Below are 17,356 nucleotides of genomic sequence, written 5' to 3' on the forward strand. Positions count from 1 at the left end.
ATGGGGGTGTGGCCATTAAAACCCCAAAATAGTGTTACATTTGACTCCATAGGAATTGAATTACCTCTTGTGACATTACTGTGCAGTAGCACCTCGCATCAAATTCAAGATCCTGGCTTGCCTACAGGGCAGCACGGGGAACCGCTCCTCCCTACCTCAACTAAATGGTCAAGCCCTACACTCTGGCACAAGCACTCCATTCTGCCACCTCTGGCCACTTGGATCCTCCATCCCTGCGAGGGGCCAACTCCCACTCATCCTAATTTCAGTTCTTCTCTGTCCTGGCACCTCAGTGGTGGAACTAATGCACTGACTGTAAATCACTTTGGATTAAAAAGTCTTCTAAATGACTCAAATGTAATGTAAAATATTGAATGAGAGCATATTTGGACACTTTTATTAGCTACATATTCACATACAGTGCAGAACATGCTTCATCAGTGCTATGACTTGTTCTTACAGACTATGCTTTTCAATACCACATGATTGTGTGTATATATATATATATATATATATATATATGCATGCTCACACAAAAAAATCTATTGAGTCAAACAAAATGAAATATCTATATCACAGTATATGCCAAAAGGGGTCACCTTAAATAAACATCAGGCACAATTGAGAAAATAAAATATATAAAACAAAATAAGAAAATAAAGATATGAGTCATAAAACAGTAGTTAATTGACTTTTTTTCCTCACAGTTTCTGCAGTTACTTGTGGTCATTTACTAGTTTGTAGTGGGATTCAATAAATTTAGCACATGTTTATGAAAAGCATGTCTACATATGTTGAGCAAAAACCGTGATGATAAAGTTCTACAAAATAAGAAATATAGACTTGTTTTATTGGAGGATTCGTTTGCATCATGAGGTCACCTATCAAAAAGCTGTGATCGTCCCACAAAGTAATCTGTGTGTATGTGTTTTGCTATTAACATAGTGCAGTCCAAATGTGTGTGTGTGAGTGCACGTGTGCAGTTTAAAGCAGCAAAGACCAGTTCTGATCTTAGATGACTGTACCTTTATTCTGTTTCTAACCACTGGGCAAAACTGGTTGAATCAACGTTGTTTACACGTCATTTCAAAAACAAAAAATGAAATGTCATGATGTTGAATCAACATGAATTTTTAAAAAAAAGTCAACATAAGGAAATGTAGTCTTTTTTTCACCCAACTTTTTACCTAAATCCAATCCAATGACACTGTGATTGATTTATTTTCACATTGAATTCAGCTTAGTTGACAACTCAACCAAATGTTAATCAAAACTAAACATTGAACTGACATCTGTGCCCAGTGGGTAAGCTCCCTTTGGCTATTTGGACTGTTTCCGTTGATTCACTAGTAACACACAGTGATACTCGGACTGGATGAACATTGAGGTTGAAGAGCACAGCCCTTAAGACTAGGTTTGGGCACCTTTCCCTCATATCAAAGAAGGGTGGAGCAGAACTAGAACATGTGCACAGTGGGAGTTGTAGTTCATTGGTCAGGGCAGAAAATGTAGTCCAGGGCCTGTCTTTCTGCTGCAGCCACATTTGGATGCCAGAGGTCCACACTGAAAATCACCCGTGGTCCGTCCTCTGCCACCCCTTCACGAAAAAAACAAAAACAAGGAAACATTATAAACTAAGGCGGAGATTCAATCAAAGCCGTATTATAGAGCAGCCACTATACAGCCGACAATGCGCCTTTTAAAGGCATTTTCCCCGACGTTCACAGAGATTGCATTCATGGTAAGAATGTTGTCTCAAACATAAATTACCTTTAGAAGTCTGTTATAGTGCGTTGCTCCTTAACCCACCTCAGATTGAATGCCAGTCTTTGTACAGATAATGCACTTGTGGTTATGGAGTTAGCTTCCAAAATTGAACAGAGTGGATGGGACTGTAACCAATGCTCACACACACTGTCCGAATTCTCAGTACTGTTGTCTGCGAAACTACTGCTTACTACCATCTAGTGCTCTAAAAGGGAAAAGTCTTGTTTTATGCTCAGTTTTTTCAAGCTCAGAATGAGAAAGTGTTGGCTATATAGAAATAATAACACTCAAATTAGGAACACCTGCTCTTTCCATGACAGACTGACCAGGTGAAAGCTATGATACCTTATTGATGTCACCTGTTAAATCCACTTCAATCAGTGTAGATGAAGGGGAGGAGACAGGTTAAAGATGCCTTGTGTATGTTTGCCATTCAGACAGTGAATGGGCAAGACAAAATATTTAAGAGCCTTTGAACGGGGTAGGGCAGTAAGTGCCAGGCGCACCGGTTTGAGTCAAGAACTGCAACGCTGCTGGGTTTTTCATGTTCAACAGTTTCCCGTGTGTATCAAGAATGGTCCACCAACCAATGGACATCCAGCCAACTTGACACAAGCATTAGAGCCAACATGGGCCAGAATCCCTGTGGAATGCTTTCGGCACCTTGTAGAGTCCATGCCCTGACGAATTGAGGCTGATCTGAGGGCAAAATGGGGTGCAACTCAATATCAGGAAGGTGTTCCTAATGTTTTGGACACAGTGTCCTGTATATCAGCCTAATCAAGGTGTAGATTACATCATACATTCCATGTGCATCTAATGGTAATGTCCGCAATAGAAGCCGCTTGTGGATTTGGCAGCTCTAACGCAGTTACACCTCTGACACCGCCTAAACAAAAGCAATGAAAAGCTATGCGCTTGACGGCTAACGCAGGTTATAGCTGATATGATTGAATCCTGGCCTAAGATTATATCTTAAAAAATAAATAATGTATGCCTGGCCATTTCTGAGAACCCGAAAAACCATTGACCAATTTATGAAGGTTGGCAAACACTTTGATATTTATTATTTATTTATTTATTTGCTAGTAATATAAATTGGAACCGGTGACAAAATGTTCTATTTTTACACATCTAAAAAGTTTATTAACTAGGATCTAGTATGAGAAGTCAGACACAGCTACTGTAGAACGTAGCGTTATGACTATAACTACTGTCCCAATGAGGAGGGAAATGAGGTACAACATGAGGAGTCACACTCTCGTGACTTCGGTTGAAGGATCTAAAGTCAAACCTGACAAGACCAATGAAATCTGCGCCTTGCTGGAAGCCCTGACTTCCACAGGTGATAAGCATGAGGCTCGGATTCATTCTTTCAATTTAATACCACTCTTCACCGAGCACAGGAACTGGCTGTGCAGGGCCAAACAGGTGTTGTACCTCATTTCCCTCATTCAGTGAAGAGTAGTTATAGTCATAAATAGGGCTGTTGTGGTGACCATGTTACCGCCACACAAGCAGTCATGAGTCATGACCGCAGTAAAATTCCATGTGACTGTTGAGCCACGGTAATCTTGTTTATGCACTCTGGACATGCTTTAGTAGTACCCAACTTGCTAACTACCATCAGGTCCTAATGGCCTGGTACTCAGAGCTCTATTGTCCCTCTAACCACTCTGACATCAATGCAATCGAAAATCACATCAAACACTTTATCAAAACAGTAGGCCTGTTGTACTTTCTAAAAAACTCACCTCAATGTGATGATCAATTTGAAGAAAGAAATTCAACAGCAGGTTGAAATAGTGTAAAACATGGTTGTTGTGGATGTTGTTTCAAAGCCTAACACAACGAAATGGACAGCGCTTTCTAAGGGGATGATTAATTCAAAACACCCATACCATATTAGAGCTTATGCATATACAGTGGGGAGAACAAGTATTTGATACACTGCCGATTTTGCAGGTTTTCCTACTTACAAAGCATGTAGAGGTCTGTAATTTTTATCATAGGTACACTTCAACTGTGAGAGACGGAATCTAAAACAAAAATCCAGAAAATCACATTGTATGATTTTTAAGTAATTAATTTGCATTTTATTGCATGACATAAGTATTTGATCACCTACCAACCAGTAAGAATTCCGGCTCTCACAGACCTGTTAGTTTTTCTTTAAGAAGCCCTCCTGTTCTCCACTCATTACCTGTATTAACAGCACCTGTTTGAACTCGTTACCTGTATAAAAGACACCTGTCCACACACTCAATCAAACAGACTCCAACCTCTCCACAATGGCCAAGACCAGAGAGCTGTGTACGGACATCAGGGATAAAATTATAGACCTGCACAAGGCTGGGATGGGCTACAGGACAATAGGCAAGCATCTTGGTGAGAATGCAACAACTGTTGGAGCAATTATTAGAAAATGGAAGAAGTTCAAGATGACGGTCAATCACCCTCGGTCTGGGGCTCCATGCAAGATCTCACCTCGTGGGGCATCAATGATCATGAGGAAGGTGAGGGATCAGCCCAGAACTACACGGCAGGACCTGGTCAATGACCTGAAGAGAGCTGGGACCACAGTCTCAAAGAAAAGCATTAGTAACATACTACGCCGTCATGGATTAAAATCCTGCAGCGCACGCAAGGTCCCCCTGCTCAAGCCAGCGCATGTCCAGGCCCATCTGAAGTTTGCCAATGACCATCTGGATGATCCAGAGGAGGAATGGGAGAAGGTCATGTTGTCTGATGAGACAAAAATAGAGCTTTTTGGTCTAAACTCCACTCGCCGTGTTTGGAGGAAGAAGAAGAATGAGTACAACCCCAAGAACACCATCCCAACCGTGAAGCATGGAGGTGGAAACATCATTCTTTGGGGATGCTTTTCTGCAAAGGGGACAGGATGACTGCACCGTATTGAGGGGAGGATGGATGGGGCCATGTATCGCGAGATCTTGGCCAACAACCTCCTTCCCTCAGTAAGAGCATTGAAGATGGGTCGTGGCTGGGTCTTCCAGCATGACAACGACCGAAACACACAGCCAGGGCAACTAAGGAGTGGCTCCGTAAGAAGCATCTCAAGGTCCTGGAGTGGCCTAGCCAGTCTCCAGACCTGAACCCAATAGAAAATATTTGGAGGGAGCTGAAAGTCCGTATTGCCCAGCGACAGCCCCGAAACCTGAAGGATCTGGAGAAGGTCTGTATGGAGGAGTGGGCCAAAATCCCTGCTGCAGTGTGTGCAAACCTGGTCAAGACCTACAGGAAACGTATGATCTCTGTAATTGCAAACAAAGGTTTCTGTACCAAATATTAAGTTCTGCTTTTCTGATGTATCAAATACTTATGTCATGCAATAAAATGCAAATTAATTACTGTAAAATCATACAATGTGATTTTCTGGATTTTTGTTTTAGATTCCGTCTCTCACAATTGAAGTGTACCTATGATAAAAATTACAGACCTCTACATAATTACAGACCTCTAGGAAAACCTGCAAAATCGGCATTGTATCAAATACTTGTTCTCCCCACTGTACATAGGGTTATGAGCCCAAGCCTGAAAGACACCTGAATTAAAATTAGGATTGTGCCATTATACAATACACAGCCTACCGCATATTAGGCATGGCAGAAAAACATAAAACAAAACTGATTGAAGATGTCTTTGGTACATAATTGGTTTAGCCTTTGAGTGTGGACTGTACTATTATGTATACTGGATGGACTGGTTTCCTTATGCTATGCTCCAAAATATATATCCATGAGTCTGGGAGACATGGTATAGCCCTAGGCGATGCTGTTGGTTCATTGATTGTGCAGGGAGGCTTACAGTTAGCCTACAATTAGTGAATTTGTATTTGATTTTGAACAGCCTAGTAATAGGGATTTTTAATTGGATGACACATTACCTTTAGCTATACAGAATCTCACCACCATGCGTTTCCATTTCCTTCTCTGTCCTTTATTCCTTGCTCGAGCGCGCAGACGGGCTGTCAACAGGTTAGTGAAATATGTTTAGTTGTGAAAACATGTTACTATTGATGTTCCCGAACAGATTTCACTTGGTTTCCCAAATTAAGCACTGGGTAGCTGCAGGAACAAAGTTGATGAGCCCATGGCATATAGAGTTTGGGCGGAATATCACCTGTCAGGCAGGGAGAGCATGCTCCTCAAACAGTGGTTGATGCATAGAGTGAAATAAGTGTTCTTATATTTATTTCTTAAAGCACATGCCTTAGAATATATAAATCCGAAGTAGCCTACAAAACGGACCGGCGGGAAAGTGCGTGGCCTCCATTCGCTATTCTAGTGCATACAGATTACGTATTTTTTTCCCTGCCCATGGGCCATTCTAAATCGAAACTAATTTTACATATTAGTAAAGACAAGATTAAATAGAGAATAGTCTGATGGGTGAAAATATGATCACTTGATGAGAGAACAGCTTGCAAGCTTTTTTTTGCTACTTTCTCAAATCATCAATAGCCTGTAGTCACACCATGCAGCCTATATACGTTTTGATTTCAAAGACATTCTAAGGTTTGTATAATTCACAACTAAAGTTGCCAAATAACTCTAAATCTAGCATACAGGACCTGTTTCAAATTATTGCTTTCATGCTCAACAACCACTTCACTCGCTCCAATGGCGCAGTGGTCTAAGGCACTGCATCGCAGTGCTAGCTGTGCCACTAGAGATCCTGGTTCGAATCCAGGCTCTGTCGTAGCCGGCCGCCACCGGGAGACCCATGGGGCGGCGCACAATTGGCCCGGCGTCGTCCAGGGTAGGGGAGGGAATGGCTGGCAGGGATTTAGCTTAGTTGGTAGAGCATGGCGTTTGCAACACCAGGGTTGTGGGTTCGATTCCCACGGGGGGCCAGTATGAAAATAAATTAATAATGTATGCACTAACTGTAAGTCGCTCTGGATAAGAGCGTCTGCTAAATGACTGAAATGTAAAATATCCCTTCTATTTTATTCAGCTAAGTTCAATATTCAATTATATTCTTCTTACTATCAAATTAAATAATGGCACGGGACTTAGAAGCATATTTTGTCAGCTAAATGAACAAGCCTACAGCCTATGGCATGGAGCATAGCCAGTTAACATACTGTAGGCCTACAGCAGGCCGACTCATATTCTGTTCTTCTGAAATACATTTTCTTCATATCAAATATTTCTTTAGGCCTGACTAAAATAAATAATGGCTGTATTGTGATGGTGTACATTAAATTGATTTACTAAAATTCTGGTGTTTGATTGCAAATATGCAGATGGAGTCGAATAGAGAACACACAGAAGGTTGTTGTATAAAACACCTGTCTCCGGATTACATCTTCTAACTAAGGGCAACCTAGCCTCTTTGACCGCAGCATGGTCCGTTTATATTTAGAATAACCAAGCGTCTTAACGCTAGCTACGTATACTAAACAAGAGCTACCCAAGCAATTCCGCCGTTAGGAAGCCTGAATAGCTAGCCCGAATCTGCGAGTTAGCTAACCTGGCAAGCACGCTATGCAGCGCTTGTTAACTAGATTGGTTTTGAACGTCTACTTTGGACCATAACCGGCCACAGAGCGCACAGGAGCCGGAAGACATTCGACCCGACCAATGACCCAATCCATCTCCACGTCCCTCAGCTCAAACTCAGCAGAGGTACGGGCACCCGAGAGAGGAAGTCACCATCAGACACACAAAGCCCTCTAAAGAATGCTACACGATTGTCAAGAGAACCTGCGCCGCGGACTAGTAGGGGACAGTGTCCGCTAGTCTCACACACGAACAGATTCAAGTGAGGGCAGCCTGAGCATGCACCGAGCCGAAACATACAAGACAACAAACGTGAGTATATTGGCTTCTTAGCCTTCATTGTTTTGGTCGTGTTAGCCATCTTACTTATTGCTAGAGCAAGGTCAAGCAATCCGAAGAATAACTAATTGTTCATCATTAGGAAACATATGAGAACCATACAAACTTCCGCACTGAATGTCCAAGGGGAGAGCACGCTCTACCACTAAGGGACAGTTTAGTTGGCGCTATGTAAGACAGTCTCTTGTTGCAATTGTTTGTTTTAGTAGCGTGAATCGTTCCTGTTTACACTGAGGTTAAGAGCGGAATAATTGAAGGAATGAATCCGAGCCTTACGCTTATCACCTGTGGAAGGCGGGGCTTCCAGCGAGGCGCGGATTTCATTGGCTTTGCCAAGCGTGATTTTAGATCCGTCAACCCAAGTCGCGAGAGTGCGACTCCCCATATATGTTGTACCGAAATTGACTGACTGAAAGGGAACTGGAATCTGAGTACAGCTTGAGTTTGTTTGGAGAGTGACTGCCTTGTTATGGGAGGTGGAGTTGACTGACCATTGTGGGAGACAGTGTGCAGGAAGGAGTCATCCACCAGGAGGCAGTGTCCCTCTGACCAGCACTGAGGCTCTCCTCCCACCACCAGCTCACACTGAGGTGGGGTCTGCACTCCTAAAAAGTGGTGGTGTCAAAAGGATAGATTCATGGCAATTATATAATTACACTGATTTGCATTGTATATGGTACACTTGACTTGCATACTAACACTTTGTTAACAAACAGTGAAGTAAAACAACCTCATTTTTTGGGTTATGATGGAGTTAGATAGTTGACCTAAGCTCATGAGGCATTTATTTATCAAACGGTATATCATTATTTTCAATTATCGTTAATATTAGACTGCACATTTAATGGCCAAAATCATGCACAGAGAGCATGTAAGCAAAACTTTCCCAAATTGTCAAGAACCATACTGAGACCTAATGATATGTGGGGTGGAACATGTCTGTCTCACTCACCAAGGTGGCAGCGTAGGCAAGTATTGGTGGGGCCATATACTCCCCCTAGAGTGGCCCCAGGCACTAGCAGCCAGAACCCGGCGCCCCCCAGGGAGTTGCTGCTTATGAAGGTGCGCAAGGAGAGAAGAGTGCGGTAGGTGCAGGGACAGGAGCGGCAGTTCCCTGCTACACACACGCCTGCGCTGTACAAGGGGAACACGGCTTGGCCCTGGGAGAGACACATAGACATGTTACACATAGGCAAAACTTTGTTAAATAAATGTTACGCACACCACTGCAACATACAAACACAACTATTTCAAACCCATGTACCCACACGTGTTTGTATTGTATGTGTTTTGAACTGCTGCACTGCATGCATGTTAGCACTTATTTCTTTATGTATGACAATTTTATAGTTCTGATAATGTTTTTCCAATGCTTTTCCACTATACAAATAAGGAGAACTTAGCCATGTGGCTTTTGTAGGCTGGTATTTAGTTTAATAATTACATTTGAGTGTCATTATTTATAATCATCGATAGAGCCTAGGGGAGAGTGGGGTAAATTGAGCCAAAGGGGTACGTTTCTAGGAAACCATACACAAAATGAATCATTTGACCAAATATGTAGGAAGAGGTCATCATTTCATTGAGTCAATGAAGGAAGAAACCACATGGAAAAAAATGGTAAGCAAGTTAGGTCCAAAAAACATATTTTCACCAAGTCAAATTAATTTATTGCTAGAGGTTTCATGCATGATGCTTGTCTCTAAACCAAAGTTGTTCATTTAAAAAATGTTCTATATATCAGTTGGGGTCTCTATAAGTTTCAATATGAGGTCCTAAACCTAGCATGAAAGTGCATAATTGTAGCTGTTGTGGCCTAATATAGTCAACATTTTTGCCTTGGGGTAAGTTGTGGCAATCGGAGGAGGTGAGCTGGAACTTCGAATACCTGCGGGACAGGCTAATGGCAAGCAGATTGTCCTTTCCGGCCCTATCCCAACATACGGTCGTGGAGTTGATCGTTTTTTCTCGGCTATTTGCACTGGACTTGTGGATGAAATCGAAACTTTGACCCGAAAAAGTGTTGGATTTTATTGACAACTGATTTATTTTGTGAGTTCTCAAAAAGGGACGGCTCCCACCTGAATAGAGGAGGAGCTAGAATGCTGAGATCTAATATTGCAAATATACTAAACAAGTTATGGGATTTCAGTCCTGGCTCTATTGTTTTAAATCTTATACCATTTCAAGCCAGACCTACAGTATTTTTAAACAAGGGGTTACCTACTGAACATAGCATGTTTGCGCTAGAGACTGACCATCTGATCTGAAATCCTGCAGCTGTAGCCTTGGACTGATTCATGTAAATACCAGAAGTTTGATTTCTAAAATGATTTATTAGTAATCCTGGCTTCTCACTTGGTCTTGGTTAAATATAACTGTGCCGGACTCTGACGGGTTCTAATGTTTATACACTACCAGTCTAAAAGTTTGGACACACCTACTCATTGTGAGAGCAAAAATTACAAGATTATGTTACAATACTGTTATTGCATCAAATGGTTGTTTTCTGCAATAGAATAGGGTTCTTAGAAACTCTCATGTCTGTGTTAACACTGACAGTAGATTTACAATGCCTTAGGTGATAAAACCTACAGCAGGCATTCCATAGAATGAGTTGGTGTTTGTGTAATGAGGTACCAGGGAGAGATGGCTCGGGTATGGATAATGATGAGAGGAAGCTTGTTTTGGGGGCCAAACTCTGGTTTCTGTACAATAAGAACAGTCTTCACGGCAAATGCTATCTGGCTGGGAGATACTCCTTTCTCATATATCAAGTCTCACCTTCCATACATCTGTTATTTATCATGTAGACTAAGAGGGTGTATCTTTGCTATAAAATATATTTGTATTCTTTGTGTCGGGTCTCTCAGCCTTGTTGCTAAATTTTGAATAAAGTCATATCCTGATTGGTGATTGACCCTGTCTCTCCTCATTATTGATTAGAATTTCCACTACATCATTCAAGGATTTTTCTTTATTTTTACTATTTTTTACATTGTAGAATAATAATGAAGACATAAAAATTATGAAATAACATATGGAATCATGTAGTAACCAAAGAAGTGTTAAACAAATCAAAATATATTTTATATTTGAGATTCTTCAAATAGCCACCCTTTGCCTTGATGACAGCTTTGCACACGCTTGGCATTCTCTCAACCAGCTTCATGAGGTAGTCAACTGGAATGCATTTCAATTAACAGGTGTGCCTTCTTAAAAGTTAATTTGTGGAATTTCTTTCCTTCTTAATATGTTTGAGCTAATCAGTCCATATCATGGCAAGAACAGCTCAAATAAGCAAAGAGAAACAACAGTCCATCATTACTTTAAGAAATGAAGGTCAGTCAATATGGAAAATTAAGAACTTGCCCCAGCAGGTTATGAGAGTCTCTGGTCCTATAATAGATCAAATAAAAATGTGTGATGCTTTTAATAACCATTTTGCCTCAGCTGGCCACCTATTCGAAAGACTCGTTTCTGAAAATTCCTTTAATTCCACTAGAGGGAGTCCTTTTATTAAAATAATCAACAACAAAAAAAACAGCTTGCAGAGAATGATCCACTCCTAGGCACACATTCTTTATTTTCAACCATTTTATGTACTATGTGCCTTGCTAAAAATTCATGTAAAAATCAAAGGGGCTAATTCGCTTGAGCCCTTCTTACTACAGCTCTCTGCCCCACTTATTGAATAAACATGAACCTATATTTTTAACTTAATTGTTTCTGGTATCATCCCTAAGATATGGAAAGCGGCACATGTCCTCCCCCTACACAAAAGCGGAGCCCATTTTGACTTAGATAAATTGGATGGTAGTTATCGTGCCTCAGCGAATAACTTTTAACTTCTCATTCTATTCTTAATGTGCACCAATCTGGTTTTAGACCTGGACATAGCATCATTTTAGCTGCTACGCTTGTCTTAGATTATACAGTGCCTTGCAAAAGTATTCATCCCCCTTGGCGTTTTACCTATTTTGTTGCATTACAACCTGTAATTTAAATTGATTTTTATTTAGATTTCATATAATGGACATACACAAAATAGTCCAAATTGGTGAAGTGAAATTAAAAAAGAACTTGTTTCAAATAAATAAATAACTGAAAAGTGGTGCGTGCATATGTATTCACCCCGTTTGCTATGAAGCCCCTAAATAAGATCTGGTGCAACCAATTACCTTCAGAAGTCACATAATTAGTTAAATAAAGTCCACCTGTGGGCAATCTAAGTGTCACATGATCTGTCACATGATCTCAGTATATATACACACATGTTCTGAAAGGCCCCAGAGTCTGCAACACCACTAAGCAAGAGGCACCACCAAGCAAGTGACACCATGAAGACCAAGGAGCTCTCCAAACAGGTCAGGGACAAAGTTGTGGAGAAGTACAGATCAGGGTTGGGTTATAAACAAATATCTGAAACTTTGAACATCTCACGGAGCACCATTAAATCCATTATTAAAAAATGGAAAGAATATGGCACCACAACAAACCTGCCAAGAGAGGGCCACCCACCAAAACTCACGGACCAGGCAAGGAGTGCATTAATCAGAGAGGCAACAAAGAGACCAAAGATAACCCTGAAGGAGCTGCAAAGCTCCACAGCGGAGATTGGAGTATCTGTCCAAAGGACCACTTTAAGCAGTACACTCCACAGAGCTGGGCCTTATGGAAGAGTGGCCAGGAAAAAGCCATTGTTTAAAGAAATAAATAAGCAAACACGTTTGGTGTTTGCCAAAAGGCATGTGGGAGACTCCCCAAACATATGGAAGAAGGTACTCTGGTCAGATGAGACTAAAATTTAGCTTTTTGGCCATCAAGGAAAACGCTATGTCTGGCGCAGACCCAACACCTCTCATCACCCCGAGAACACGGTGGTGGCAGCATCATGCTGTGGGGATGTTTTTCATCGGCAGGGACTGGGAAACTTGTCAGAATTGAAGGAATGATGGAGGGTGCTAAATACAGGGAAATTCTTGAGGGAAACCTGTTTCAGTCTTCCAGAGATTTAAGACTGGGACAGAGGTTCCAGCAGGACAATAACCCTAAGCATACTGCTAAAGCAACACTCACGTGGTTTAAGGATAAACATTTAAATGTCTTGGAATGGCCTAGTCAAAGCCCAGACCTCAATCCAATTGAGAATCTGTGGTATGACTTAAAGATTGCTGTACACCAGCGGAACCCATCCAACTTGAAGGAGCTGGAGCATTTTTGCCTTGAAGAATGGGAAAAAACCCAGTGGCTAGATGTGCCAAGCTTATACCCAAAGAGACTTGCAGCTGTAATTGCTGCAAAAGGTGGCTCTACAAAGTATTGACTTTGGGGGGTGAATAGTTATGCACACTCAAGTTCTGTTTTTTTGTCTTATTTCTTGTTTGTTTCACCAAAATATATATTTTGCATCTTCAAAGTGGTAGGCATGTTGTGTAAATCAAATGATACAACCCCCCCAAAAAAATCTATTTAAATTCCAGGTTGTAAGGCAACAAAATAGGAAAAATGCCAACTGGGGTGAATACTTTCGCAAGCCACTGTATGTTAAATTGCTTAGATCATAAAAAACATTGTGCTGCCTTATTTATAGACCTGTCCAAGGCCTTCGACACTGTCGACCATTACCTACTCATTCATAGGTTGTCTGAATTGGGCCTAGATCAGGCTTCTTCCAAGTGGTTTAAGAATTACTTGACAGACAGAACACAATGTGTATTTCCTGATGGTGTCAAGTCTAGTTTCCTCGGTATTATGAAAGGTGTACTGCAAGGGTCGATACTGGGACCTGTTCTTTAAATAATATTGGTATATCTGTTAAAACCTGTAACATTCATCTGTATTCAGACGATATGGTTACGTATACCATTGCCTCAACTGTTGATCAAGCTTTTTGCCATACAGAAAGCCCTTGTTGACTTAAAACTTGTACTTAATGCAGGCAAAATTAAATATGTTGTTTTCTAATTCATGCAAAAATGTCTCAGATGGATTAAACATTTATTAATTGGATGTTCTCTCATCGATCGAGTTTGCACCTATAAATATCTGGGCATTTGGATAGACAAACATTGAACGTTTAAAAAAAACATACGGATGAGATAGTTAAGATGCTGATATTTAAAGTGAGCTTTTTTTTTATTTAACAGACCATGCCTCTCCTTAAACAGCAGGAAGCAGATTGTACAGTCAACCTTCCTGCCAGTTCTCAACTATGATGACATCAGAATGCAGCCACTACTCTAAAACCCTTGGTGCAGTTTACCACAGCGCTTTACTTTATCACAGCTGACAGGTTTAATACTAAATCACTGTATCAGAAGGTTGGCTGGACAACCTTACAAAGCTCTGCTCCACAAGCTTCCAGCATACCAAACCCGTTCACAGCGTTGGTTAACTCTTGAAGTCCCTGTAGTCTTTAGTTTTCATGCCCCCCAGTTTTGGGAATGGCCTGCAAGGCTCTTTACATTTTGATTCTCTGGTGCCTATAGGGAAGTTTAGGACTCTGGTGAGGAATGTGTTAAATGACAGCTATTATTGTTTTGATTAAGTATAAAACTGTGTCTTGTATTGTTGATTGTTGTGCTGAAATTGTAAATTGTAGAAATGTATGTAAATAAAAGGTGTGCAACATGAAAATATTGTCCCATTTACAGTGTAATTTATTTGACGGTCCTTAACTAGTAGGGCTGGGATTGCCAGGGACCTTACGATACGATATGAATTGCAATTCTCTTGATTCTATACGTATTGCGGTTTGATACTGTGATTTTATATTGATTCGATGTTCCAAACTTATTGCTCACCATATGTCTGCTGCAGAGGGACAAGTGAGAGCCATGAGATAATGAGTTTTGATCAGTTATGAAAATAAAAAGAAGTGCTGAAAACGAATTGGCTCCCTATTTAAAAAGAAGATGGAGAACAAGCTATGAAGTAAAAATACTGGAGTTTTGGTGCAGGTAGAGCAAACTAGTGCAAAGATAATATTGCGATATTGTCAAAATAATAAAATATGATATATCGTCAAAAATAATATCTCGACATGTAACTGTATAGATTTTTTCCCCCCCATCACTGCTAATTAGCCCCATAGATGTCCAACGTTGAAGCAGCTTTGCTAAGGTCGCACACCAGGTCAGCCGGCTAAAGCGAATTGGCTAAAGAAATTGGGTAGCTAGTCAGTTCAGCCCCACTTTAAATCAACTTCAGGTGGATTGTGGCATAGCAAGAGTTGGAAGTTCAAACTTGCGGCACCAAAGCTTAGTAGCAGCTTGATTGCAACAGTGCAGACTGCCCCCATTTGAAGTGAATGACTTCTGCCGAATTTCTAATATGTGTGTGTAGGGTGGGACTAGTAGTGCAGGCTCAGAGGATATGGAGACATTAAAAATGTATTCCTTCTCCCTGTGTTTTGGAAGAACTGATGTGACATGACTGGATCTGTGAAAGCTATGTAAGAGAACCTTTGCTTTCACTTAATTGTCCGATCAGTGACTAAATCAAGGAAATGAGGAAGGAACAATTAAAAGGTGTTGAACAGGTACATGCTCATTGGGAGTTGTAGGCTTGTGTACCTTAGGTCCCAGGCTGGTCCAGCCCATCTTTGGATCAATGCCTCTCTGGTAGACTGCCTGGAACTCTGCAAGGATTATGGGATAGTTGGCCTCCAAGACCTCAATGTCATGTCGATGGGCGTCACGTGGGAAAAAAGGAATGCTGGGGACATCTGGGAGGAAGAAGAGATGAGGCTTTTGGATGGAGGAGCGATCATTTAATGTGGCCTGAGAAAGACAAATCACAGAGAAAGAGTCATACATTCTAGAGAAATAACTAAAACAGACATTGGTTAATACATATTTATTGTAATTGTTTTAAACTGAGGATGAAAACAAAAACATGCAAGGGATGTTTTTGTATTATTTTTCTTTTTTCTTTCTGTTCTTTAAATCCCAACCACCAGGACACCAAACATACACCGAGAGGTACCCTTCCCCAGATCTATGCCTCGACACAATCCTGTCTTAGCGCTCTACAGACAATCCCTTCGACCTCATGGCTTGGTTTTTGTTCTGACATGCACTGTCAACTGTGGGACCTTATATACAGTTAATGTCGGAAGTTTACATACACTTAGGTTGGAGTCATTAAAACTCATTTTCCAACCACTCCACACATTTCTTGTTAACAAACTAAAGTTTTGGCAAGTCGGTTAGGACATCTACCTTGTGCATGACACAAGTAATTTTTCCAACAATTGTTTACAGACAGATTATTTCACTTATAATTCACTGTATCACAATTCCAGTGGGTCAGAAGTTTACATACACTAAGTTGACACTGCCTTTAAACAGCTTGGAAAACAGCTTCTGATGCAAATCAATCCCAGAACAACAGCAAGGGACCTTGTGAAGATGCTGGAGAAAACAGGTACAAAAGTATCTATATCCACGGTAAAACGAGTCCTATTTCGACATAACCTGCAAGGCCGCTCAGCAAGGAAGAAGCCACTGCTCCAAAACCGCCATAAAAAAAGCCAGACTACGGTTTGCAACTGCACATGGGGACAAAGATTGTACTTGGTCTGGCGAAATGTCCTCTGGTCTGATGAAACAAAAATAGAACTGTTTGGCCATAATGACCATCGTTATGTTTGGAGGAAAAAGGGGGATGCTTGCAAGCCGAAGAACACCATCCCAACCGTGAAGCACGGGGGTGGAAGCATCATGCTGTGGGGGTGCTTTGCTGCAGGAGGGACTGGTGCACTTCACAAAATAGATGGCATCATGAGGAAGGAAAATTATGTGGATATATTAAAGCAACATCTCAAGACATCAGTCAGGAAGTTAAAGCTTGCTCGCAAATGTGTCTTCCAAATGGACAATGACCCCAAGCAAACTTCCAAAGTTGTCGCAAAATGGCTTAAGGACAACAAAGTCAATGTATTGGAGTGGCCATCACAAAGCCCTGACCTCAATCCTATAGGGCAGAACTGAAAAAGCATGTGCGAGCAAGGAGGCCTATAAACCTGACTCAGTTACACCAGCTCTGTCAGGAGGAATGGGCCAAAATTCACCCAACTTATTGTGGGAAGCTTGTGGAAGGCTACCTGAAAAGTTTGACCCAAGTTAAACAACTTAAAGGCAATGCTACCAAATACTAATTGAGTGTATGTAAACTTCTGACCCACTAGGAATGTGATGAAATAAATAAAAGCTGAAATAAATAATTCTCTCTACTATTATTCTGACATTTCACATTCTTAAAATAAAGTGGTGATCCTAACTGACCTAAGACAGGGAATTTATACTAGGATTAAATGTCAGTAATTGTGAAAAACTGAGTTTAAATGTATTTGGCTAAGGTGCATGTAAACTTCCGACTTCAACTGTATCTACAATACAAAATGTACAATACAGAATGTATAATACCACCATACAACAATATTACTATGTATGCGTATGTCTGTACCTTTGTGTGTGTTTCTTCACAGTCCACGCTGTTCCATAACGTGCATTTTTTACCAGTTTTTAAAATCTGATTCTACTGCTTGCATCAGTTACCTGATGTGGAATAGAGTTCCATGTACTCATGGCTCTGTGTAGTACTCTGCGCCTCCCATAGTCTGTTCTGGATTTGGGGATTGTGAAGAGACCTCTGGTGTGCATGGGTGTCCGAGCTGTGTGCTAGTAGTTTAAACAGACAGCTCGGTACATTCAGCT

General features: G+C 41.0%; 1 protein-coding gene across 1 annotated transcript in view; it reads right to left on the bottom strand.

The window, feature by feature from the left end:
- Window positions 1-375: 375 nt before the first annotated feature.
- The window catches only part of asphd1 (aspartate beta-hydroxylase domain containing 1), a 45,731-nt gene continuing 28,750 nt past the window's right edge, over window positions 376-17,356 (bottom strand). The window contains exons 3-6 of the mRNA XM_041862444.2: window positions 15,212-15,418; window positions 8,587-8,794; window positions 8,126-8,239; window positions 376-1,597 (exon numbers count right to left, since the gene is read on the bottom strand). Of these exons, the coding sequence (XP_041718378.1) occupies window positions 1,488-1,597; window positions 8,126-8,239; window positions 8,587-8,794; window positions 15,212-15,418 (639 nt within the window). The 3' untranslated portion in view covers window positions 376-1,487. The remainder of the gene's footprint in view (window positions 1,598-8,125; window positions 8,240-8,586; window positions 8,795-15,211; window positions 15,419-17,356) is intronic.

Source organism: Coregonus clupeaformis, chromosome 35 (genome assembly GCF_020615455.1).
Source record: "Coregonus clupeaformis isolate EN_2021a chromosome 35, ASM2061545v1, whole genome shotgun sequence".
Classification (NCBI taxonomy): Eukaryota; Metazoa; Chordata; class Actinopteri; order Salmoniformes; family Salmonidae; genus Coregonus; species Coregonus clupeaformis.